Genomic DNA, 26,161 nt, shown 5'->3' on the forward strand with positions numbered 1-26,161 from the left:
ATGCGCCTTGTCATTTTCATTGGTCGGTCATAGATTAAAATTAAAATAATCTACCAATAATCGGGCCATCGCTCAAGTCTCGTTCTGTGATAAGACTTCTTATAAAGTGGTAGTGGACTGTCTGATGTGCATTTAAAGTGTTACAAAATAAATATACAACATGATTATCAAAGAATAGTAAGTATATTATGTTAAGGTTATACAAGTTTGCGAATACAAATCGATTTTTGGCCAATCTACTTAAAAAATTGCCACGGGCTGCCTAGTTGTCCCATCTTATCAGTTGAGTCAGCCTTTGAAGTGATTTTTATTAACGACTTTAAATTGATCAGTTCTTAATTGTTAAAATAATAAAAGATACTGACAGTGACAGATCCGCAGGTCAAGGTTTGTTCGTGAGGTAGTGAATTTCCGCGGATTTATTTAACAGATGTTTATGTCACTAAAATGAAAATGAAAAATTAAACGCAATTCTCTTTGTTTGCAGCCGTGTCACGCTTCCCCTAACAGTCGAAGAGGTAAGATTCTATTTTCAAAATTGCAATTGTTCAAGGACAAAAATCTTGGTTTGTCTCACTATATTTCGAAATGAGAGGTTTATCAAGTTAATGACATTAAATTAGTGTCGTTATTGTACCATACCCTAAAGGAACCTCATTAGAAGCTTAAATACAATAGATATCAATATTATTTCTACCTACATACAAAATGTGAGATAAGTATGAAACCTATAAGATTCCTATATTAACCTAAACATGATAATTCCAATAAAATTAATAATAATTCAAATATTCTAATAATCATTTTTATCAAGAGCTTGACAAACTATAATTTAAATCTGATTAATAGTTCAGTGGAATAACTTTAAAATTTTATCTTTATGCCACAGTATAACCTTATCTTGTTATTTTATTTTTATTGTGGGTAATACAGGTAGACCTGTGCACTTGCTAATTTCTCATATTTATTTTATTTCGTCAAGCACTGTTTTATTTTTATAAGCCAAAAAAATAATAATTTTTAAGCTGTGGCAATTCTTTGACTTTCTAACCATGAGAAACGAATTTGTTATACAATATCACTTCATTTTTTTATACATTTCCATCAAAATTCCCTTATGTTCTTAGTAGTTATAATTTTTGTAAATATGTATTCTGTAGCCCTTCTATGGATGTATTTGCTACATCATGTGTTTAAAAGATTCTCAGAGATTTCAAACTCATAATGATTGTCCGTCCCTCTAACTCCATCGGTCAATGACCAATCAGGTGATCAGGCCATGACCTAATGATAATGAGCCTGACAGATAGCCAAGTGGTATAGGTCACCATGCCAACAACCACTGTGTGTGATTCTTTGTAGGTTTGATCCATGCTTGAGTCATATATTTGTCTCTTACACAAGTGCTTGTATGGGATTACAATGTTTGGGTTACTCTTCTATGCAATGTATCTAAGACGAAGCGGTGATACACATTTCTGCTCAAATTAAATAAAAAATATGTATATTGATAGTTCAATGGTGTTGTATTACAAAATAAGTTGAAGTCCATGAATGTATCTTGTATGACTAAAGTATCTGTGCTATCCAACAAAGTAGTATTTATTACTATCCGGGAATGTCTCTGTGTTGTCCCCTCTCTTCTGCCACTTTTTTCTCTCATGAGCCGCTAGTGACCTGTTTGGTTAGAACAAATCCAAGTCAACCTACCTTCTCAGCAAGGGTCCGCCTCTCTAACATGGGATTTGTGTTTCATTCAGTGGTTACCCAATTAGTCTAATTCAATTTAAAAGCAACAGTCAAGGAATGACATTTATTAAAATTATCATCACTATTTAATTCATAAGCTATACTATAACCTTTTTATGTTTTATAATAACAATATAAGGTTATGATTATTTCAGTAAATTATGAGATTACAAATTAAATGAAACATTATAAAACAAATACTGTTTAATGATTATCAAATTAGATAAAAACTTGACAACTATTAGCAACTATATCAAATGATAAGTAAGATAGTTTATTATGACCTAATCTTAGACAGCTTAAGGATTTTCCAGGATAAGGTTACTTTGTAATGACTATGCACATAATAATCGTTGTAAGTCTAATGAAAGGATACAAAGTTTGACTACAGTCTACGCATATATCAGCCTCGGCCTATCTCTAAACAAAGTTTTATTCATTTAATTGACGCACAGTAGCAGTGATGTATACGTAGTTAGCCAATTTATTTATTAAAAATACTGAGCTGAGACTTATCCCCAAAAAATGCAAGGAAACTTCTCTTTTAAGTCTATATAATTTAGGCTTGCAATTTCTGTCAGAAAATACGAGAGTGCGGCTGCCATCGCCCGTACTCTCATGACACTAACGGTTGTCGGATTCGATGTTCAAAAAGTGCTACTTTAGTACTTAGCCTGTTTCGTATTAATGCATACATTTATATTTTATACCAATTATAAAACTGCGGCACACACAATATTTCGCACGGTTCTCATTCATCTCAATGGTGTGATTTCATTTCGCATCGTACGCCAAATGACCTTAACAAGTATAATTTCGACGTTTCCGACGGCAAGTGGGTCAGTGGGTCATGTGTAGAACTAGACTAAGCAGATGTTTCCAATCTAGCTCTGGGGCTTTAAATTGTGGGATGCATTTTAAATATGCAATTATTATTAATGAAATTGTGCCCTTCTAGCGAAGTGATATAACCATCGTAATTGTCTACAGAAAGCGCTCAAATAACAATTAAATCAAATTGCAGTTTGCAAATTACATCTCGTTTCGGTTCAGCACGTGATCTAGACTTGTCATCTACGTATATTTTAGCGTTTTCTATAGACGTTAACGATTGTAGAAATGTCACTCACCTAGTGAGGCAGACATTTTTCAATCCGATCTAATTCACGAATAACAGGATTGGCGTAATGTGTCAACTATGTCTAGGATAGACACTTTTGTACCATTTTATAACAATCTAAACCCATACTTGCTACTACTGTAAACTAGAACAAAAAATGATAACGAACGGAATCCATCACTTAAGCTCGCTGAGTCCCAAGGAAACGTTTACCAATACGAATTTATTTGGTTTCTACACAATAACAATATTTATATTTATAACAATGGGACATAACTTTCGCTATTATCATAATAACATAAAGTTCTCCGCCTTCCATAATAAACTTGCTGGATCTTCTTTTCTATACAGATTTCGTAAGCCATAATCTTTCTTTTCATTGCAATAAGGTTCAATTTACGCTGACCAACTCGATTTAAGAATTACGCTTTTTATCGGCATTCATAGGTGCCCTTTTTATGTACATATAAATGTTACTGACACTAAAATAATCTTGTTCAGCGGTTACAACGGTACGCTACGTTGTGGGTTCGATATCATATAATAAATGTGTAGATATTTGTAAAAGTATCGCACTTTTTTTATTTCATGTTATACAGATATTTTACGTTGCATGTATAGAAGTTATATATAAGTTTATTTATTAGAATTCAGTTTTTCACAAATGACTCCTCCCGTTTTGCCTTGAGCGGAAGAGAGTATCAGATTCATAGTGACTAAAACCCACCCAGGAAATCTATGTCCTGCCTTTCGAAAAATCCCACCGAAAACACTAAATACCTACCAATAAAAACAAAAACTGCACTAAACTTTAATAGGGATTAAAATGCCCACAAATTATTTTCAGTCACTCATGAATATTTTTATTTGTAACTATGTAATACACAAATAAGTGTATATGTAATATAACCTTGCGTCATCCGTATGCAAAGGTATAAAAAAACATTAAATCATTATTTTAAACAACTCTTCCTCGTTTTTAATTTATGGTAGCATTTATAACGATTATATTATTATTGTCTATGACATCTACACGTTTATAGACAATTGTTTGCGTAACAACGCTATGGTAATGATACCTTCTTGCAGGCAAAGGTTAAATGGAGTCTGTAGCTTTGAAAACATCTTTGTTTACTTAATAAATAGTAATTATTAAATTGGCAACACATAGACTAATCACCCGTTGTCGAGGTACATAAAAAATAAACAATCTTAATCTTTTTTTCTTGATGTCGGTTTTCAAAAAAAGACGACTAATGCGACTAATAGCAATTAAAACAACAATAAAGATTACGAAATCAAATATACCACCGAAAAAATATTAGTGTTTCATTTATTAAAATTTGTTTGTAAAAAAACATACCTAAGTTAGTGTAGTATAGTTCATTATATGTTCTCTACGATTTCGTTGTAAAGACTTCTACATCTACAAGGTCTAGCATTTAATCCTATTTGCGAAACAGCTGCTTAGTTTTTACATAAGTTAAAAAGTCCTAAAGTTTTTACGTCGTCTCTACTTTTTGCTTCGTTTTATATATCACCGATCAAGATTGAAATTGCACACCAAATGTTCTGATCAGATAGCAACACGATTGAAACTATTGGATTTCGTTGGAAATGTTTTTTTTTTAATCTTTAGGCAAAGTAGAACTCTTTTGATGCCTTAACTACTAATTATATAAAATCGACTGAACTAGTAGTAGTGCCTGCTTTGTAAAGGAAAATCAAGTTAAAATAAGCGACGGAAACTGCCGAGCAAAAAATATTAGTTTTCCTAAATATCGTCAAGACTTAGAAAGGAATTCTTAACAGCTAATTATTTGGGAAATATATCCCGTCCTGTATGAAATTGACCACTGACTGCTTCTGGAGGATCTTCTGAGGATTAAACGTGGAGCAACTTTCTTCCTATAGTTCTCAAGCTAATTAATAATAATAATTGAAATAACTATAAAGCTAGCGTAATCCCGAACACATGTAATAGTATTAATTCGAGATTATGCCAGTAGAAGGTATGTCCAAGTCCCCCTGGATAAAGGCTCTCTCCAGGTTGTGCCAGTATAGATGTGATAATTCAATTTTTAGGTCACAAATTCGTGTTAGTAACCTCGATAGTCTTATAATACTAAATTAAATTAAAATACTTATGGAAATTTCTTTTTTTTCGTCTGTAATAGCTTTCTTTTAAAAGTTCTAGAAAACTATGAGTTTAACTTGATAAGCTCGACCTGAGAATGTAGTTTTTGCAATGCTTCATTTACATAACGGCATTTATTGTATTAAAAATTATATTAATTTCTTGACTTTTTTCTTCAAGTGTATAGATACCTTTTTATGTGTAAAATTAAAGTACACGTAATATTGCTGCAATAATAGTATTTTTGGGTGTCATACGCCAAAGGTTAAAACCATTTCACCAATTCTTAAATATACGTAACCTATCCATGCACCTATCCCAAGCTTAAGCTTTGACTACTGCACCCGAATTATTCAAAATGAAATCGAAGTGTACGTGTACGAAGGGCTTAGCGCTACATGCGTGCATATCCACGTCACACTTGTCAAGATGTAGGCTATAATTACGTGGACTGCACTAAAAATAAGTATAAAGTGTTATTGTGATGTCGATAATTATAATTAAACACGCGATCTTACTCAACACTACGCTTATGTCATACAACGGATGACAGATGCTTGCTAGACTATTGTACGCAGCTTTTTCATGAGTAATAAATTGATCTTCGATTTTTATCTTTACGAGATCATATATGTCCCATTTCATTCCCAATCGTGACGGATTATGAATCATAGTAAGTGTGTTTTAATGCTAACGTCATTTTTATTTTGACAAAGTGTCAAAGATATTAGATAAAATAAAAATTCCAGATAGGAAATCATCAAATGACTTCTTCCGCTTTGGGTTGAGCGTAAAGGAATGTCAGACCTTCACCACAGTATTTTATTGACTGAAACTCATTCATGTTCCTTCCTTTACCCATTTGAGTATAGGACCCGCATAACCCTTTCGGGCAATTCTATTAGCCCGTCAGGCATCAGCTTAAATCTCTTGGCACTAGAATAATAACAGACTGGTACTATCCATACTTACATTATAAATGTGAGAATATTTCAGTGCCCGATATGTTCCCAAAATATTTTAGTAAAATTTTCGTTGGCATCATAGAAATCTAAATAATAAGGTACCTTACCTTACCTTATTATTTAGATTTCTATGGTTGGCATAGTTCTTCAAGGAAGCTTAAAGGCTACTTTTCGACTCAATAATATAGTGAATAGGACGGTTCGAAACCTCTCTCCGGTTGAATTCGAGAAATCTAGTGCATTGTACGATAGGTAATTGTTTTACTCGTGTGTTTTGTTCGCAGTACCAAGTGGCCCAGTTGTACTGCGTGGCCGAAGTATCCAAAAACGAAACGGGCGGCGGCGAAGGAATTGAAGTTGTCAAAAATGAGCCATTTAAAGATTACCCCCTTCTTGGTGAGTATTAGTAGTTATTTGTTTCCTATAATATTCTGCCCGGTGTTTTTTAACTGTCTTTTTTATAACTATATTGTGTGGTAGTCCAAAGAAACGTAATGTTTATTAATTTAAAATTAAATGTTATATTCAGTAAAACATATTCTGTAACTTATTAAAAATTAAAATGCGCGCTGAGACTTGCAATTGAATGTATAGATCTTGTCTGAGGTTTCAATAACTTCGTTGTATTATTTGTACATAACTAATTAGAAGCAAATATTATTCGATTAGCAGCGCTTTATTGCAATTATAAAAACGACACTAAGACTACCAACACTTGTAGGAAGTGAAACAGCGTAGACCAGCGTAAATCTCTTGCACACCTGCAACAGGACGCTAGATCCTCAGTTACTAGATTTAATATACCAAACTAGCCTGCATTTCGGAACCACCGTGTCATGTGTGTAACCAACACAGATTGCGACATTAATTATTCACAAAGCATTTATTACGTATGTTTGTGTTTATAAATGGATTGTTCGGGTGACCTAATTTGTCCAGTCGCCAAATTAACTGCATTCATGTTCGGTTATTCGACAGTCCACACATTACGCCGAATTTCAGTTATAAATTTGTATGGCTGTCAAAACGCTCATAAGACAATTTACGAAATACTAAACGTTAGCATTACGAAATAAGTATTCATTCAATCTTGATTTATTTGGCGGTCACAACAAAAATAAAGAGAATACAAAAAGATGTTTAAATCTTGAAATATTGTGTACACAACGTCTCGAACACGTTCTAATGCGATTTTTCATGTTAATTTTATTCTCTCGGTATTTATTTAATACTATAGTTATAATAAATTCTCTGAAATACCTTTTTTTCGTGTGTCCCGAATGATGTACAGTAAAATACGCGTTATTTTTAAAGCCGAAAAAAAGACCAGTAAAACTATCACACCTTCAAAATTAAACAAAGAATAAACAAGTAATATTAATCGTGTGAATCTAACACAAGAAAAGACACCTGCTTAGTCAAAACAATAAATCGATATATTCGATACGTCATTTATACACTTACTAAGTTCACAAAATCAATATGAAAGCAACCACTGCATCTGAAGTTTCTGTAGACAGCCTGCCTCGTTAATACATTCCCACGACAATTTATACCATTAAGACAATTAACCTTTAACAAGTAACGTTTGGTGTGGAGTGTAGATTTGTCCAGGGGTCCTTTAACCTCCTCTTAAAGTAATGTGCACTGTGGAAGCGAGACATCGTATTACACGGTGTAGAGCGGCATCTCTCTCCGTCCAACTGTCTTATTTTACGAGTTGGTGATCATCCCTCGGCGAATAGTATTCAGTAGCAGAACTAGCAAGTCTTTGTTCCACTAAGACAGTGTATAAGGTGTTCGCGTGCATCTATTGATCTGTCCTGCCGACGTTCATTGTCAAGGGTGTTATGTCACAGAGCTATGACGTAGATGGCAATAGACAATAAAAAGAAAAAGAAACGCCTTTTTGGTTGCATATTTCTGCCTCCTTGTATAAAAACCTATAAACACAAGGTTGATGTTCAAACACTGTTAGATTTATTAGATTTTTTTTTGATAAATAATAAATATTCAAACTTCATGTTAAATAAAAAACTAGTCGCTAGTCTTGGATTGAAACAAGGTTGTGTTCGTTTCGGAAACCTGTTTACTTAGCTACGATTAAAATGCTACTAAAGTACTCATAATTAAATGACGTAAAATGAGGATATTATAAATATAAACGAAGGTGCGTGTACAAATAACTATATGAATAAAATATACACGGAAAATATGTCCACATCTATTCTCAATTTTGTAATTACAATTTTGTAGTCCAACCATCAAGATGTGAGTATGTAGCTACCATACAAAAAGTTTTACCGTTGAAAATGACCTCACCTATCCAAATTAGAGGCATAACTATCTCCCCCAAATATTAGAACATAATTTAAACACCATAATGTATCCATTGGTATTTTCTATGTTAAAAAGATAAAGAAAGCACAATTAAGAAGAACGGCTTAAAATGTTATAGACGTTTCAACATTCAACCGTAAAACATGTCACCTGTTATTTGTAAAACATAGTTTTAAATTGTTCCCACAACATTGGTACCGGGCTACAGCATCACAAGTACCATAGATTTAGGTCACAGTCCCAACTTATTCGATACTGGGTGTGGCTCGAATACTCCTAGTATTCCGGGACACGACACACTAAACGTTAAAAACATAATAAATTTATAGTACAGCACAATTTTGAGGTAAAACATCTGATATTAAACGTGAATATTACGCAATTATGAATACAATATTCTCGAAGTGTTACGGTTGTCTTAAGTTGAGATTAAACACAGATATTTATGTTTATGCAATTATTGAAAAAAATAACGCTTTCGGTTTTTTGTCAACGCTGCCGCGCTGTTGTTAATTTCAACATTGTTCACTTCACGAAATCAATCTTAAGCTAAATCTATTTACTTGATACGACGACAGCATACGCTACGGACGCGTAACACGTTTACTAATAACGTACACATTTTGAACAATCCAACCGCGACTTTGACGTCAATTAAATCTGCAATAAAGCATTATCGATGAACATTTAGGACACAACATTCACTTATTGTTTGCGCGCGTATTGTTACTCGTAAGTCGTAAGCGTCGCAAGCAAGCCTTTTATTGTTATAGATTAGTTTAACGGTGCGATCACGTACAATTTATCGACACAATTATTATATTTCTAGATTAATATTGGATTGGATTTGAAGAGGCCTTTGTCACAACAAAGCCACGAAACTGAAATGAATCATTTTACATCTGCTATCTTTTAGAGATTTTGGCAATTATGGCGTCGGCGTCGATCAAATCCCAATATCAATATCCAACAGAAACGTATTATTTCGAAGTCTTTCCTGAAATCAGTTTGGCAGTACAAAGGTCGTCACGTCCCGCACTGCTTTATTGCAGCTGCGACGTGATTCCGTCGATGCATTCTCATCTAGAATCTAATATATTTTTATTACCTCCAAAGGCCAGCGCTTGAAGACAAACAAAAAGATGACATTTAAAAGTGATTCATCCCCATGCGTGTACAAATTGTTCGGCATTTCAATCGATGTCTGTGTCGCCTATCGCCTATTATGTATTAGTAACGGCATTTTATGATTTATGTTAACGCTTTTTTTACCTTTTGTTTTATTATTATTTTTTGTTTTAACATCATATTAATTTCTAGCTGGGCAAAATAAAAAGGACGTGCAATCGTCAAGCGCGGAAAACAACTCAGCTGACTCCTCTGATTGCGGTACCTGTCCGGCATGCAACGCAGCCAGTACGATTAAAATGTTTAGATCGTAGAGTGTGAATCTGACAAAGTATAGAGCGCCAGTGTAGTTGTAGATACCCCAGTTTAAGCTATACGTTGGTGGTCTTATCGCAGAGCGCTATTCTGACTATTGTGCCAAACTTGTGTTGAATTGTTTGGAAATGTTTGATTTAGCCTGTTTTTTTGGATGAGGAAAATGGTATAGTACTAAAGAGATATATTTTGCCGAGGTGACAATTGTCAGCACGATAATGAATAGCGCTCTATCCACGAAAATCGACCGGTTGCCGTCGAAAGCCAGGGAAATGTACCTTTCCTTAAAAAAGAAGGCTATTTTTCTTTTATTTTAAACAAAGCTAATTTCATCATCATGTTTATTTTGAATTTGTTTGCATTTTATCCGTTTGTTTCTTATTGCCGATGCGCTCTAGTTTGTCCTATTCATACTCTTAGGCGGTATCACTAGCGTGGGTGCATATTGTAATAACATTTGATTAAAATAGATCGAACAACAAGAACAGACAGCTTTTATCGTTTTAACGTAATTCGTAAAAAGCTTTTCTGTATCAATTTGAATTTTGTTTTTTTAAACAATGGCTAATTTTCAAGAACTTTTCGTCCCTGATTTTCGTGTTGCTATGCTGAAATATTTTCCACATGGAAGATACATGTAGAAAAAATATCAAACTTTTTAAAAATATAGTTTCTTTTTTAATTTTACCTTTTTGAGCCCAGTACAAAAAATTTATATTTTTTAAGTTATTAATGTGCATCCACGATTGTACGATTAGACGAGATCTTAACAGGAATAGTACGCCATCGTTGATATTTTAGCAAGTAATTTAACCAACATCAATCGTTTCGTTCAAACTTTAATTACGCCATTTTTTAGTTTTTTTTTCACTAACTGTAGACTTGCTGAGTTGTTTTTTTTAATTTGCATTCGTAGTCCAATTGCATTTAAAATTAGAACAGTAGCATTTTGTGTTCCCTTGTTTTGTTTTCTTTTACATTTTGTTTTTATATTAAGACTACCGTCATTGTAACACATTACCAGAATATATTTTTATTTTTCATAACTTTAGGGAATCCTGATATCTTATCTGAACTAGAACCTATTACAAACGTTACGTAATATAATTGTCGATAAGTTATCATCTTGACATATTGAATAGGTAGTAAATGAAATGTTATAGTGACGTCATACCATAGATAATTATTATTGAGTGATTTTTATTAGACCAGTGGCAAAGGACTTGGTATTAGAAAAACGCTTGTATCAACAATGTTATTTTTTTAGAATCCTGATTGATTGAATTGTACCAAAATGGTTATAAGGAAGAATTTATGCTTAACAATATTTATAGGTAGGCATCGAGATAATGTTACAGCTATAAATATTCCGGACTTGGAGGAAAGGAAAACTACGAAAATTATTAACGCGATAGCTTCCAGTCTTTGTTTTTCCACAGTAATTTATTTGTTGCTAGGCAGACAACTGATAACACTGCAGCACTATTGTGAAAAAAAAATAGTTAAAAATACAAGTTTATCTGAATTGCTACATCTTTATTTAGTAGATATAATGAATAACCCTTTCTTTAATAATAATATTGGAGAACACTCGAAAACTAACGCGTAACATGCATTCATGTTTAATAAATTGATTATTTTTCTTAAATTAAAACTTTAATAAGAAAATATTCCTGTAATTAAAATTTTAAAATTTCAACCTGATTTTGTGATACACGCTTGAGCACGAACCCAACAGTAGCGTGCAAATTTGTACGATCGGTCATCGACCTATAAGGTCAGCACAACAGGACCAGCCGACTAATAAGTTCATTTCAATTTCTTTAATATAACGACCTCCAATGGGACCTTACTGTGCCACATTAACATGACTTCCAATTTTCGACATAACACTTTATCATAAATTAAATCCTTTAGTAAATATTGAACGAGGTCTCTATTTAAATCAGTCTCTATAAGATAATATTACGCATTGCGTTACTTCACTCTTTACTAGATGTGTCAGGCAAGTCTTGTAGCAAAATTCTGGAAAATTAGGATGAGATATCATTGCTTCGTTGTGTGGACGAACGAAGAAGATTTTTCTGCAGTAGTTATCAAACTGGTATACTAACAGCTTTCAGAATGTATGTCGTAGCCTTTTTGCCTATAGGCCGAGGTGGTATTTCTCATTCGTAATCGGAAATTTAAAAACTGTAAGCGCAGCATCTTTCATTATAATAATAAAAAAATACGTTCTAACCAATCAGAAATGGATTTTATCCGTAGTAGGTGTTTATGGGTTGACGAAATCAACCTGCCATCGACTCGCTAAAAAGAATGCTTATATAAAGGAAACCTTAAGTAATCCTCTGATTCTAATACTTATAAATGGAATGCTTCTTGCACTTATCAGAAAAATAATTTCAATACCAGAGGACGATTGTAGACGTTACTATTTTCTTTTCAAATCAACCTCATTTCACGTTAAAATCTAAAAGTATGTATATGAAGATTATTCTGATATTTTATAGTTCTAATATCTGCAGCCACTAACCAAGGAAGAATTCTAGATATTTCGGAACAACTACCACCACCTTCCAGTTAATGTTCGGCAGAAATTAGTTTTTGGCCATTACGAGAATATCTGGCCGATACCCAAACGCTCAAATCAATAAATACTTAGGCAAGTCTTGAACGAACATTCTCGTAGAAAATTGAACTAGAAACTTCTAGAAATAGGTTTAAAAATAAAAGAGAGTAGGTATCTCAAAGTAATAAAAAAACCTTTAAAATAACACAAGCGTGGTTATTGCCAGGCATTGAGAATTAATATAGACTCTTGAAGTAACAGCTAAAATATTTGAGGATGTCTTAAACTTAGAAAGGTAAAGATCAGATAAAAAAGAATCTCGCGGAACAAAATAATAATTCTTTATAAGATAAATGTAGTATAGTACATCTTCGTTCCTTCATTGATAAGAAGTTTCAGCTTCTAAGGGCAATCGCACACATGTGAATAGTTACCGCACATCATTAATGACGTAAGGTTTGTTTACACAGTTGCCGGTTACTGTTCAAAGTCATTTGCCTCACTTATTGTAAGATAATTATTACTGTATTCTTTATTCTGCCTCTTTTGTGCTCTTGTCTGGCGTTTGGGTCATTATTTGTTACTTTGAGGTCACCGACTATTAACAGAACTTACGTAGCAGTCTTGGCGTAAAGTTTCTTGGGTAAAAAATCTTGTTTCTTTCATGTCCTCTTCCTTATTGGTGAAAGCAGAATGGTCCTATCATGTACACAATTATATTTGCCATTCAGAAATACTTGTTTTGCCATTAAATAATCGGACATGCGGCAAATGACAGGAGTGTTCCGTTAAACATTATAGCTGTTTTAACGTTATTACAAGTATGGAAAACTTAATGATTTGCACTTAAAGCCGTTAAACGATAGGCTTTACAAGCAGAAATGATTATTAACGGTGATAAGAAAAGAAGCTTACTATTGGATTGGTGGAGCTCTTTGGCAGGTTTAATAAGAAACTGCCTATCTAAGAAATATAAAACTGTTTTCAAAAGATGGCCTAAATGGTTTTATTATGTATGCTCCTATAATTATTATACCTCAAAAGTCAGAGAAGAATGGCATAAACAAAAGACTGGCCTACGCCCTGCTGCGGACTGTTCAAGGATAAAAATACTTGAATAAATAAACATTTTACAAATTTTACAAACATCGTTTTTCTATGTATTGTGGACATAAAAAAACATTACCACAACATTTTATTCCTGAACCTAAACCTATTAAAACAAACACTAGCTATAGCGATGACATAACAAATGACGTCACTAGCGTTCGACGCTTGAATTTTGCTTCAAGGTCTGAAACTCGCGACCTCCGCTTTGTGCTGCATCGGCTCTCAATACGTCACGACGGCTCGAGAGATGCGATGCAAATGAAAAAAACGTTAGGTAATTAAAGGCGTACACAGACTACTCGGAAAAGTTAATTGCAATATTCTGTAGGGGTCGAGAGCAGAGAGGGTCAGATAGATATTTGTGAAATACTGGTCAATATACGGCATCCGAATATATTGAAGGCCAAGACTACCAGCTAGAAAAAGTCTAATCAGATGATGGTAATGTAGAAGTCAGCCATTATCGAAGGCACTATTTTTTGATAATAGGCAATACAGGTATACTCTTTAAAATTATAATGTTAAAAAAATACTATAGACCCTTCATGCCGAAGTTTTAATGTTATAAGAATTTCAAAATCGTTTCGAGAAAAATAACATTCGAGGTAAGACCGCTCCCCAGTGTACGATATCCCTAAGTAGAGGTTTGAGTGGGTAGGGATGAGAGCATTCATTAGCTTCGCGACGAAAGGTTGAAGGGTAGTTAGATTTTTATTTTCTTTGATGTTGATATTCAAGTTTTTGTAGCTTATTATACGTGGGTTTCGCTGATTCATGTACTTAACAAGTTTGATGGCAGACTTTGCTAAGTCGGAGGACTTCGTTAAGTACGTACGCATTGCGAAGGTTTTTGTGTTCAATTTTAGTAGGACAGAGATAATATGTAAAATCAGCGTTTATTTAATCAGGAAGATACTTGGAATTGTAGGTCAATAAAAATTGCAAGGTTGTAAAATTAATAATATGCATTAGGTACTAGTCTTCAAAGTATATTCATATTAGCATTATCGAAGACTGTAATAAAATAGACCCGTTAGAAATATTAAAATATTAGCAAGTACCTGCCAACATGAATAGTACTCTATACTAATTTTATTTTTATGATTCAAAGAAACAAAAAACTATTACAAGAACAACCTATATACATTATTCTATAACATTGAAGCAAACATGTAGGTAATTTTGCAAAAATATATAATTTAGCATTCAATAAATATTCAATAGACGTAAAACCTGTGTGGGTGTATCCTGATTTATCTTGGAAAACAGCTCTCAAAGAATCCCACTTAGTGCCATTTAATCAGATGCATTTTCTGCTACACGCCCATGTCGCTCGTGGACAACCGAGAAACCAATTGGATCGGTCGACAACGCAAAACAAATGACAGCTGGTAGAATGAAACCTCACAGCTACCACGTACAAAGGAAAATCTATTTAATCTCATTTTCTTAAAGTCTATTTTACAATTGATAGAATCTGATACGATTGAGGGAACAACATGATATTAGCAGGCGATATTAAGGTCCCTAGTGGGCTACGATCGAACGTGATGTTGGGCGCATGCGCGAAATCCCTCCACCCCATTCACATTCAACTGTTTCGAGTCCAGTTATGATTTCAGTGTTTACGAAAGTTTCGGATGTAATGCACGTATGTCATGTGATAAGATTCTATAGAATACTCAATAATTATAGATAAATCTAAGCAATTGGTTTGATTGACACAGAATTGAATGTATGAAAACAGAATCATTTATTGCTTTTTTCAGTTCCTATTCTACGATAACTTGATTTTATCCAAAACCGTTGCGATGACATGATAGATGAACAAATTGGTTTTATCTGTATATAGTTCTCATAATTTCGTAAAGTATACTATTAACATATTATGTGACACAATAGAAATACCACCAGTCGATTTAAATATTTTAGAACTATTGTCGAAACTAATATAGAAACGGATTCTCCCAGCAAGGATCTCATAATTGAGGTTGGTAAAGATAACATATAAAAAAATCACATAGATAGAATCTCTGAAATGGAAAGAATCGTAGTCTGTATTTCAATCAGTCAGTATTTAATATCATCTAGGAATGGTTCAAAAGAAATTGACTTACGATTAACTTTAAACTTAATAATAGTACTTTTACATACTTTATCTAGGTTACTAATAGATTTCATGTTACAAACTTTATTTAGGGATCTAGATTTCATTTGTAAAGCTTGATACTAAAACAATATGATCAAACCATCCATCACCATATTCCATAGCGGCAACACAATTAAAACAAACACCCTAACATACCCTTTGCCCCTTCAGGTGGAAAATTCTCATCTGGCCAGTACACATACAAGATCTACCACTTGGCGTCGAAGGTGCCGGCCTTCATCCGGCTGCTGGCGCCCAAGGGCTCCTTGGAGGTGCACGAGGAGGCCTGGAACGCGTACCCCTACTGTCGGACGGTTTTAACGGTAATTATGTACTTTATTATGGGATCTTGAGGATGATTGGATGCAACGGTTTACTCACGCGTATTTATCGCAATTGCCCGAATAGTCTTGGTCTCAAACGGAGATAGTCATGACCTGGCGCGAGCCGAATTGGGCAATCCGAATAAGTAAACGTGAGAAAACCGTTGCAGCAATAATAAAGCACTTTTGACATTTATGAGATGTGTTTTCTCTTTGTTTTTATTATACGCTATACAAAGGGAAATTAAAGATTTTCCTGTTTTTAATGAATCAAAATGTATTAGTAGCCGACAAAAAAGTTTTAAACAGAGTAAAATAACCTTAAATACCTATACCACAAAAATGGAGTGATCTCAGTCGTCCCTGACTTCTGCGACCTGTCCTTGACATAACATCTCGACTCCATCGACTGACACCACGTCTGGCTCTCCACATTTGAGTATGCCACTAACTTAACCTAACCTTACTCTTCAGGCTGCAAAGGCTCAATTCGTATTCAAAATATCAATAAAAGTTATATTTCCTTACTATTTGAAGATAGTCAAGATATCGAATAACTGAAAGCGATATCACCTAAATCGATAGCTTTATCTTATCGATTCACATAATCCCATTTTAATGCAATTCTTGTCAGACATTAAATAATACCTTGCAGAAATTGCTCAAGGCTGACCTTCCGCCTTATTCTAAATTTCTTGTTAGGTTAAATATTGAAATAAAAGACGTATTGTTTTATTGTTGTCAAATGAAAATAGCCATCTCTTCAACATGCGCTAGGGTAGACTGTATTACCCTTTAACCACCTATGTCAGATTTTCCTACGGAAAAAATCTGGCTTCTAGCATTCAAATCTTGATTGGATTGTAAGTATCCGGAGATAGAAGGCCGAAATTTTCTCAAACCGTTGCGACATTTTTTTGCAATCGTCAAATTCTTATTACCTTAATTCTTAATCTAAATTACACATACACATCATCATACGATATTAGTCGACTAGGAAACTGATGTTTTAATTAATAAACGTATTGATTAGATTACGAGTTTATTGTTATCTTCGTCGGCTTTTACCTGTAGTTGAACGGAAATACAATAAATAATTTTACATTATTTGCATTTAGATAAGGATATTTAATGACCAGGGGTAACAAAAAGCTAGACCAATTTTCAATCTTCAAGACATCCGATTTTCTTTCAGCCTATCGAGGCCATGGCTCAAGTTGTGCTTATCGCGCTTAGGAGAAGGAAATAATTTTAACTCCTGAAGCAAACACGGCGAGCTGTTAATACGTTATATGTGTCTGACTATGCTTTAGGCTCTCGAACGGTTTAACATGTTTTTGTTTAATAAACCTTTTGGGAGTTATTGTAAGGGTACGTTAGATGAAAATAGGTCCAAGATCGTACAAATTGGCCTTTTTTGACACCTCCTAAATATGAATCGTAAAACAGAAACCATGACAGAACAAAAAATCTAACCGTCGGGATTTTCTTTATTTTTATTTATCATTGTCGTCGTAAAAATAACATAATTTTCTTCATTGCTCAACGCGTTTGATCTGTTGTCTTATATCTAGTAGGCCTAAGACAAGCGTTCAAGAAAACTTGGGCGCGCTTCCTATCTAGAAAAACCGGCAACCGGCAACTAGAATACTTAATTCATGACCTACTTCGGTCATGAATATATCGGTCGGTATGAAAACTTATCCAATAGAACGGGGACTATGTGTGAACCTGCTTTTATTTGCGTCTACAACTTTGTTTTAACTGTCACGTTGTTCATTGAGACTGTACGGAAGTTTCCCGATAACCTTTACCATCATCGTAATAGGATTAGGTTAATGAAATTTTTGCGGTTTTCGCTCTTTGACACTGTGTGATTCAATGACTGCTATTGGTTTAAAATAATCTTTTGCATATTCAAAGTACTTTATTTTTTCCCTGGTGAGATAATAAAAATCATTATTAATATCTATATTTTCCTAGTAGCTCTATCTTTTCAGCGCTGATCGATATGAATATATTATTATGTAGGTTTAATATTTATAGACTATCAAATCTCATTATAAGTTTTGTGGTCGGTTCTAGGTAGTCAACCAATCACAATCGTTATTAGGTTCAACAAAACAATTTTAACAATAAATTAAATAATACCAGAAACCGAGGTCTCGAGTCTTGGGCTATCAACATACAAAACACTCGGAAAATAAATATTTAATATTAAATTCTAATAACATCTAAAGATTATTCCCCTCTGGCTGCCCTGACACGATAGCTAGGAAAACATCCAAAGATATTTAGGGCGAAAATCTTGCGCCAACGGCTCCAGTATTTTAGGAAACCAAGATAACTTTCAGACTAGGTGCGAAAGAGTACGTATATGTGTAGGAAGAAGATAGATATAGTGCACTCGTTTTCCCTGCGGAGTAATTTGGTTCTAAAGTACTGCAAAGCTGTTACATGCGAAATATAGACCTGCAACTTTGTCGGGTAGTCTCGAATTAAATGGGTAGATAGATCACGTCAGTATGGCTCGCATGGGAGCTTGTGAACCTTGTTTGCTAGAAATATACTGTTAAACAGTTTTCTTTTTAAAACATTTTGAATTGAATTTTAAAACCAAGTGCCGTTCAAACTTGTGCTCTGAGGGTTACAGTCAGATCATAAATTGCGATTATCATTCAGTATTTTATGTCTAGGGATCCTACCAGCGTGACTTAATTTGTGTGATACTTTAAATGTTCCGTTAATGCCTAGGATATTTGTTTTATGATTTAATAAATGCCATAATACTAATTGTTCATCAATTTGTTTTCAGAATCCCGGCTACATGAAGGACAATTTCGTGATCTGCATAGAGTCGCTGCACGTACCAGATGCAGGTGACCAGTACAATGTGAGTACACTCTTAATATCAGCTGACTAAATCAGTTATTGCCCTCGGTATAACCGAGCTTTATTCTATACAAGAACGACGCACACCAGACGCATAGCGAAATGTTCCCTTTGACTGGAGAGCCTGGCTTACAGGAATTCAAAATCATAATCAACCATTATAATTTCAAATAGACTGTTTTCCAAGCACATTCAAAACGTTACAGTAATGTAATGACTCTACACGTTTCCAAAATGTCATTCTTATGTAGAAGATTGGCAAGAAACTACAAGTTACTTTTAAAGTTGAAATTCCAATAAAAGAAATGTGTTGCAGGCTGGTTCATTTAAAAAAGCACCTGATACATTCTACTTAAATTTCAATAATTAAAGTTATAACGATAGTATCCACGTCACCTCTCAATGTCGTCAGATCGCGAACTTTGATCACGTGTGGTCTCTGTTGAATGCTTAAATACACTTGTATTCAATGCCACACTCATTATTTATTTTGTCTATTTATACACCGACATAAGTAGATAGATGATGAGAGAGAATAGGAAATGCTATTAACTTTTTATACAAATAGCCTATCAGTTTTTTGGGTATGTTAGAATAAATAACATACGTTTAGATAATATAGAATAGAATAAGCAATGTATACAATGTCCCACAGCTCGACAAAGACCTCTTCCCATACAGACCAGGCTTGTGCTTTGACTAATTTCTCAAAGATTTCCAAATTTAATTTGAAGACCATTGCATCAATCGCGATTGTGTTAAACTCACAAATTGTTGTTGGATACCAGTATTAAACATGATATCATTATCTTTTACTCCATTTGTTCAGCTAGGTACCTACTTAAAAAGGTAAACAATCTTGGTTTATCGTTTTGTCTAAAAACTCAGATTTTAGCCCGTATCTATAAACGAATGTGACAGAACAATGAAGATGACCAAACATTGAAATCAATTAGTCGTTTATTAAATAAGCGTTTGCAAAGTAGATAAACCATAACTATCTTGAAATGAAACTACTTTTACGGATTTTATCGCGGTTTAATTTTAGATTTTAGTTCATAATTTTCATAATTTTAGTCCATAACTATCTACTAAATCCCTTAGCAAACTCATAAATTAAAATAAAAATCTATGCAAAACAGAAAAATAACTCATTTATCTTGTAAAAAAGAACCCGGAAATGCTAAGTCTTGTTTGTATCTGTAATTAGCGAGTCGCCATGAGACAGATCAAAGTACGACCAATTATTACTTAAGTACCTATTACGTGGTAACTACCTTCCCATCATTGTCACTTAATACTTAGTCATGTTGCTTCATTTTTAACTGACTTTCTGTACGGTAAAACGGGGTGAATAGAGTTTCAAGGGGTGAATAGAGATTAGTGTTTTTTAGGGGGTTACATGAATATTTTCTTACATTAAAATGCTTAGACACAGTTACTTTATGAAATACTTGTGAGTTTGCGTATAATCTTTATGTTTTGTCTAGTTAAACGTCCAAATTTTAATAAAAACTCTGTTTCTATCCACCCCAAAAAACCCTCTATTCACCCCGTTTTACGGTACTGATTTTATATTTTTGTACCAATAAAATGTTGGACAAATTCCTACCGTTATTCCTGTCAGTGGCGGCGGTCGATTGCTTCTGCCAATACCTAAGAATGTATTTATTTAGTTCATTGAAAATCGATACTAAAAAGGGTGGATATCGGGTATGTTAATATCTTTTAACAACAAAAACATACCATCGTTTTCTAATAAAAACTACTGAGTGATACTTCATGAAATTTGTATGGGACAAAATGACAGCTCCGCAGTTGTGAGGTAACAAACATTGAAAGAAAACCGACGATTCGAGAACCTCCTTTATAAACTTGAATGAAGAACTACAGCACAACAAATACTGAAAAAAGTATATGAAATAATAAAGCTAACCTTGTATTTAATTGAATTATCATTAACTATTATTTTCAAGTCTCCAAGTTCAAGTGCGTTACTTATTGCTAAGCTAGGAAGGCCAAGGTGATGCCTAGCTAATATCGTGATTACCAGCCGTAATTACTGAGTTAAAACAGCTGACGGTATCGTTGCTAGACAACCGAGCAAAGTAGCTTCAGTGATCTATTCATATTTAAGGCTCGTTTAGATGCTTGTGATATATTGCAAGTTGTAATACATTGCTGAGTCGCGCAGCTCGGCTATTAAAAGTGATAAATTGTTGCTGGCAATGCATTGAAACTCGCACGATAACTTAGCATCGTCTAAATGAGTCTCTAAACTTCCTATGAAAGGAATAAATCATTAAATTATGACATTTGAGACTTATTAAATTTGCTGCGCATGAGAGATCAATGGAAGAAGAGTGGGAAGCATTGACTAGCTTTGGGATATATTAGGCTAGAACCGATCATAATACGCCTACCATCTGAAAGAATGGTGGTTGTCTGGTCTGATTGATTGTTGAAATATATGATGTCAGAGTAGCCTAATTCAGAACTTATTCACCTACTAAGAATAGCTTTAAAATAAACTACTAAGAAATAACATTTAAGAAAGTGCACTAAAGGAGAAGTACAAAGAGTATTTATTCTTCTTATTAAAATAAATTAAAGTACCTATCCCCTTTTAAATCATTGAATTCTTAAGCTAATCATCAAGAAGCTTAAGTGTAATAACATAAAATATAAACTTTAATAGTCGATGAAAGCCCATTAAAAACTAGATTTATGTAAACTCAAACAAAGTGATGGATGTCAGGTAAAATAACTGTAATTACATTCCCAGCACGCACGTACAATCACAAATAATGAGATTACAGGAGTCGTTAATTCGTTACAACTATGACGTCACCGCCCACGGACTCGAGGTTACACACAAAAAATCGTTATAATATGATTTTCGTGTTTACCCAAATGTACAAACATGTGTGGGCAAGGAAACTACAGTTGAAAACTTGCAGACCCCTTTCAGAAGTATGTTAGGTATGTATTTAGGCTTTTAGGCTAAGATTACGTCTTTTCAAAGTTGGTCATGTTATATCATAGGCAAAGAGTAGGCGTAAGAAATGTGAGTACTAATAGGATAGGTTTACATGATAGACGACGGTATTTTATTAAATAAATCGTTAAATAGGGCATCTCGTTATAATAAATTATTAGATAGGTAAAATATTTCCAGTTTTCCATAATTTCAAAACTTATTATAATAAGTTTATAGGCTATTATATTTTTGTCAAACTTACCTAACGTCCCTCTCCTAGGCAATACAGAAAGCTAAATTTATCTTAAAAATATTGCTGGATATTTATTTTAGTAAAAAAAAAACAAATTTTACCGTTATACCACAAATTTATATATTATATTAACACATTACATTGTTCACGTATCGACTCACTACAATCCATTCTACATTCCTCCCCGCAGGTCCACGAGCTATCCCCTGAAAAGCTAAAGAACCGCGAAGTGGTCCACATAGACATCGCCAACGACCCCCTGAACGCGGCCGACTACAAGGCGGAGACCGACCCCACGAAGTTCCGCTCCAGCAAGACGGGCCGCGGCCCGCTCACCGGGCCCAACTGGAAGAACGACGTCAAGCCCGTCATGACCTGCTACAAGCTCGTCACTGCTGAGTTCAAGTGGTTCGGCCTACAGGTATCTATCAGAACAGTAATACACTATCATATCACACCAGTAAACCACTCTTACTAATAGCGTCAGACAGATTCCCAAAAAATATTGAATTCGTATTTAAAATGTTATCACATCATTCAATAGCAAAAGGAAGATTTGAAGCGTTTTAGAGGATAAAATGTATGGTAATGGGGGCTAGTAGCATCACTGCTACTTAAAAGTTAAAACATCCCTTTCATTTTTTGTTTACAGATAAGAAAAATACATATCCAATATTTTTTTGAATTCCATCTGTCCATCTGACGAACTTTAAACCGTTTTTTTTGTCAAATACCCTTTTGCGGGTGTGTATGGGTGTCCCTTGCGACAATCAGCTGAACAGATTTTAAGCCTGGCAACACTGCAGGGGCCAGTAACATATTAAAATGTCTAAGAGTATAGTTTCAGAGTTTGAATCAGTGAAGTTTTGACTTGCGACTACTTCACCCCTACTTTTTCCGTCTAATATACTAAATCTATTTTTATTTGCTTTACAGAGTAGGGTAGAAAATGTGATCCAGAAATCAGAACGGCGGTTGTTCACCATATTCCATAGGTGAGTTATATAACTTAATACATGCTAAACTCGAATTCATCAGTATAGGTCTATAAGTATGTTTTGTTGACCTTCATGTACGTAATTAACTGAATATACCTAAGTTTTGTTGGTATTTTGATGATATCACGGTAATGATTGTTGAAATATTTGACATGCCTAAAAATTACGCATCGTAGTAAATTAGTCACATCACATCAATATTGAATTCCTATGACATATCGCTACATTGATTGTGAGTCATTTTCAAAACCACTTAATACCCCCGTAAGTACTTTTGGGATTCAGAATCGTTTAGTAAATTGGCAATAAATATTTCATAAGGAATCAAGTGAAGAAGCACTTGATTTCTGGGAGGATTATTATTCAAATTGTTTGTCAAATACTTTCATGATTATTTATTTGGTCATAAGACTAATAATCACGTCTTTAGAAGACATGTTATTGAGATGTAATTATCCATTTATTGTGAGTGTTGATTACCCTTTAGAATATCAAGGTGATATAAATGGACTATTTAGTTGGTCAAAATACTAATAGCCACTTTGCCTTTAGACGCCATTTACTTATAGATGAATACCCATTTATTGCGTGTTTTGGTCACCCATGTCAGGGCGATATAAATGCAAGAAAACTCTTGTAACCGGTATCTTGTTCCAGACAAGTGTTCTGCTCAATGGACGACTGGTACGGCATGACGATGGCGGACATCCGCGCCATCGAGGACCGCACCAAGGAGGAGCTGGAGAAGCTGCGCCGCGAGGGCGAGGTCCGCGGCATGCGCGCCGACAACGAGTAGGGCTATGGAGCGGGGCAAGGGGAGGCATACTTGAATTAAAAATTCACTTCGGTATTAGACTTAATATATAAATGTTAGGCGTTCGACTATTGGGGTTATTTCACGCGTTGAAAACAATAAAGTTTTGTCCATTATAGTGTTAATGTAGCTCAGTTGATTTGAGGATTATGAATTGATTGCGTGGTGATCACGCGAGCGGACTGTCGCTCGCGTTCCCTGAGCAATAATGTTCCACGCTCACTGCCCAAGCTGTACTATACCTGAGATTGCATCGATAGCGTTGCCATGGAGAAATATTCTCGTGTCAAAATTAATACCCCTAACTATGTTATCAATTTCAAATAAAAGTATGAATGCTAAAATAAATGGCGTTGTGGTATTTTAACGATTGAATTGCGTGCGAACTGTGTTACTTTATTTTTCTACATACACATGTTTTAAAAATCAACTTATGCCACAGTTTAAACTATTAACACATTTATTTTTAGCGTACTTACCTGTATCTGCAATTGACACGCATCAGATTATTTTCTACATGGCAACACTTAGTCAAACAACTGCTGGCAGTTGTAACAATGTGGGAATAGTTATTTAACAACCTCCACGCCCTTCTGTAACGTTATGCTTTATCTACAACATATGTATGACATAATAGATATGTACTCATGACCCATTGCGCATCACGTTTGCGATCTCAGATCAAGCGAGGGCATAGATTATTACCATTAGAAAAATGATATAATATGGTATAGATAATATTTAATAACTAATAAGTCGATGTAGTCAGTGGTTAACAGGTAGTGTTGTCGTTACCTAAATAATTAATAAAAAATATAATAAATATAATTCGATTTGACAACTACATTGCAGCAAGACCGGTGTAACAACGGCCAGAGGTTTATATTGTTCTGTTAGGCCGGGGCCGCGCGCCTTCGGGCCCGTCTGTTGTGTATTTATATTATAAACTAATATATTACTCTGCGCAATTGTACCACGTTAGTTCTGGCACGTAATAAATTATCGGTGCAATATATTTTTAACAATGGCAACCCTTTGGTGTCTGGGGTATCGTGGGGGTGTTGCAAGGTGAATGATATTATGGTGCGGTGTCTATGGGATTATTATTATATAGCGGTGACCTCGTTAACTTATTTATTGGGAACGGGTTCAGGTTGCAACACCCTCGGCTAGTGAATTTTCAAATATATTTTTATGAATAAGTTTTTTGTTGTTTAACAAATCAGTATTTTTAATAATTGTGTGACATTCCAGTTTCTACCGACGGTGACGTTAATATCGTTTGCTACTTAATCTTTGTTCGCTCTCTTGTGTTTCACGCAATATATGGAATCAGTGGTAATGAAACAATTAAATCAGTACAATATTAAATTTTATGTGGATTCTCAGTTTAATATGGATGTATGTTCCTTTAACCGTAACTCGTTGTGGCGTCTGCCGCCGCGCCCGCGCCCGGCGTCACGCCGACGTGACGCTCGTGTGACGTCAGCGTGACGCTCGCGTGACGTCAGCGTGACGCTCGCGTGACGTCAGCGTGACGCCGGCGTGACGGACGCGCGGCGCGAGGCTTAATATTGCACTTTCTTTTTTACTTTAAGTTTTTTTACTTATGTTGTAATAAGTTTTACATCAAATACAGCGTGATATATTTGCGAGTAGTGTTTTTTTTTTGTAGAAATAGTAAATTGTTGGCTACCCGCTTTTAGCTTCGCCTAGTGCTTCAGTTGAACTAGAGTACTTAACTGTCCTGTAACCTGTAACTTCCATACGATAACTTGACCGGCGCGTAGTGTACGGTGGCTCGGAGGTCCTGTAATATATATGAAGCTTTGCTTTGATGTTGTTAAAGCTTATTTGTTGCAGTTACCAAATAAAGTTAAGTACACAAACATATTTTATTTTTATTTTTTTACCTCGAACAGGCCCTTTGATGCATGTATTGTAAATTCGTTAAGCCTATCTTGTAATTATTTATTCGATTCACATCTGAGTAGGAAATTTCATCGATGCATAGTTATCTATAGTTGCTAAAATTGTCAATTTTTAAATGTTTAGCTAATTAAAAGTTTCGAAAGTTCTTGCATTGATAAGTATAATGTAATGAAATAACATTTGTTGTAAAATGTACTATGAATATTTTGAGGCCAACACAAATAAAATAATTTAATCTGTTGTGATTTGTTTTTGTTATTGACTCTAAATGTAATTACGAAGATGTTCTAATGCGCAGAATACACAACACTCAATATTCCACACATATACATACATGCACTGTAACAATACCTAAAACATTGTTCGCTATTAGTTTTAGCATAC

The 26,161-nt window shown here is 34.4% G+C and overlaps 1 protein-coding gene across 1 annotated transcript; it reads left to right on the forward strand.

Moving 5' to 3' along the window:
* On the forward strand, nucleotides 1-25,736 carry LOC113494437 (phosphatidylinositol transfer protein alpha isoform). Its single transcript, XM_026872772.1, has 8 exons — nucleotides 1-177; nucleotides 488-518; nucleotides 6,256-6,367; nucleotides 15,757-15,908; nucleotides 18,724-18,801; nucleotides 22,224-22,454; nucleotides 22,970-23,028; nucleotides 23,689-25,736. Exons 1-8 carry the CDS (start codon nucleotides 161-163, stop codon nucleotides 23,825-23,827), a joined length of 819 nt encoding a protein of 272 aa, XP_026728573.1. The 5' UTR covers nucleotides 1-160; the 3' UTR covers nucleotides 23,828-25,736.
* Nucleotides 25,737-26,161: the final 425 nt, after the last annotated feature.

The sequence above is a fragment of the Trichoplusia ni genome, chromosome 1 (assembly GCF_003590095.1).
Source record: "Trichoplusia ni isolate ovarian cell line Hi5 chromosome 1, tn1, whole genome shotgun sequence".
NCBI classification, from domain to species: Eukaryota; Metazoa; Arthropoda; class Insecta; order Lepidoptera; family Noctuidae; genus Trichoplusia; species Trichoplusia ni.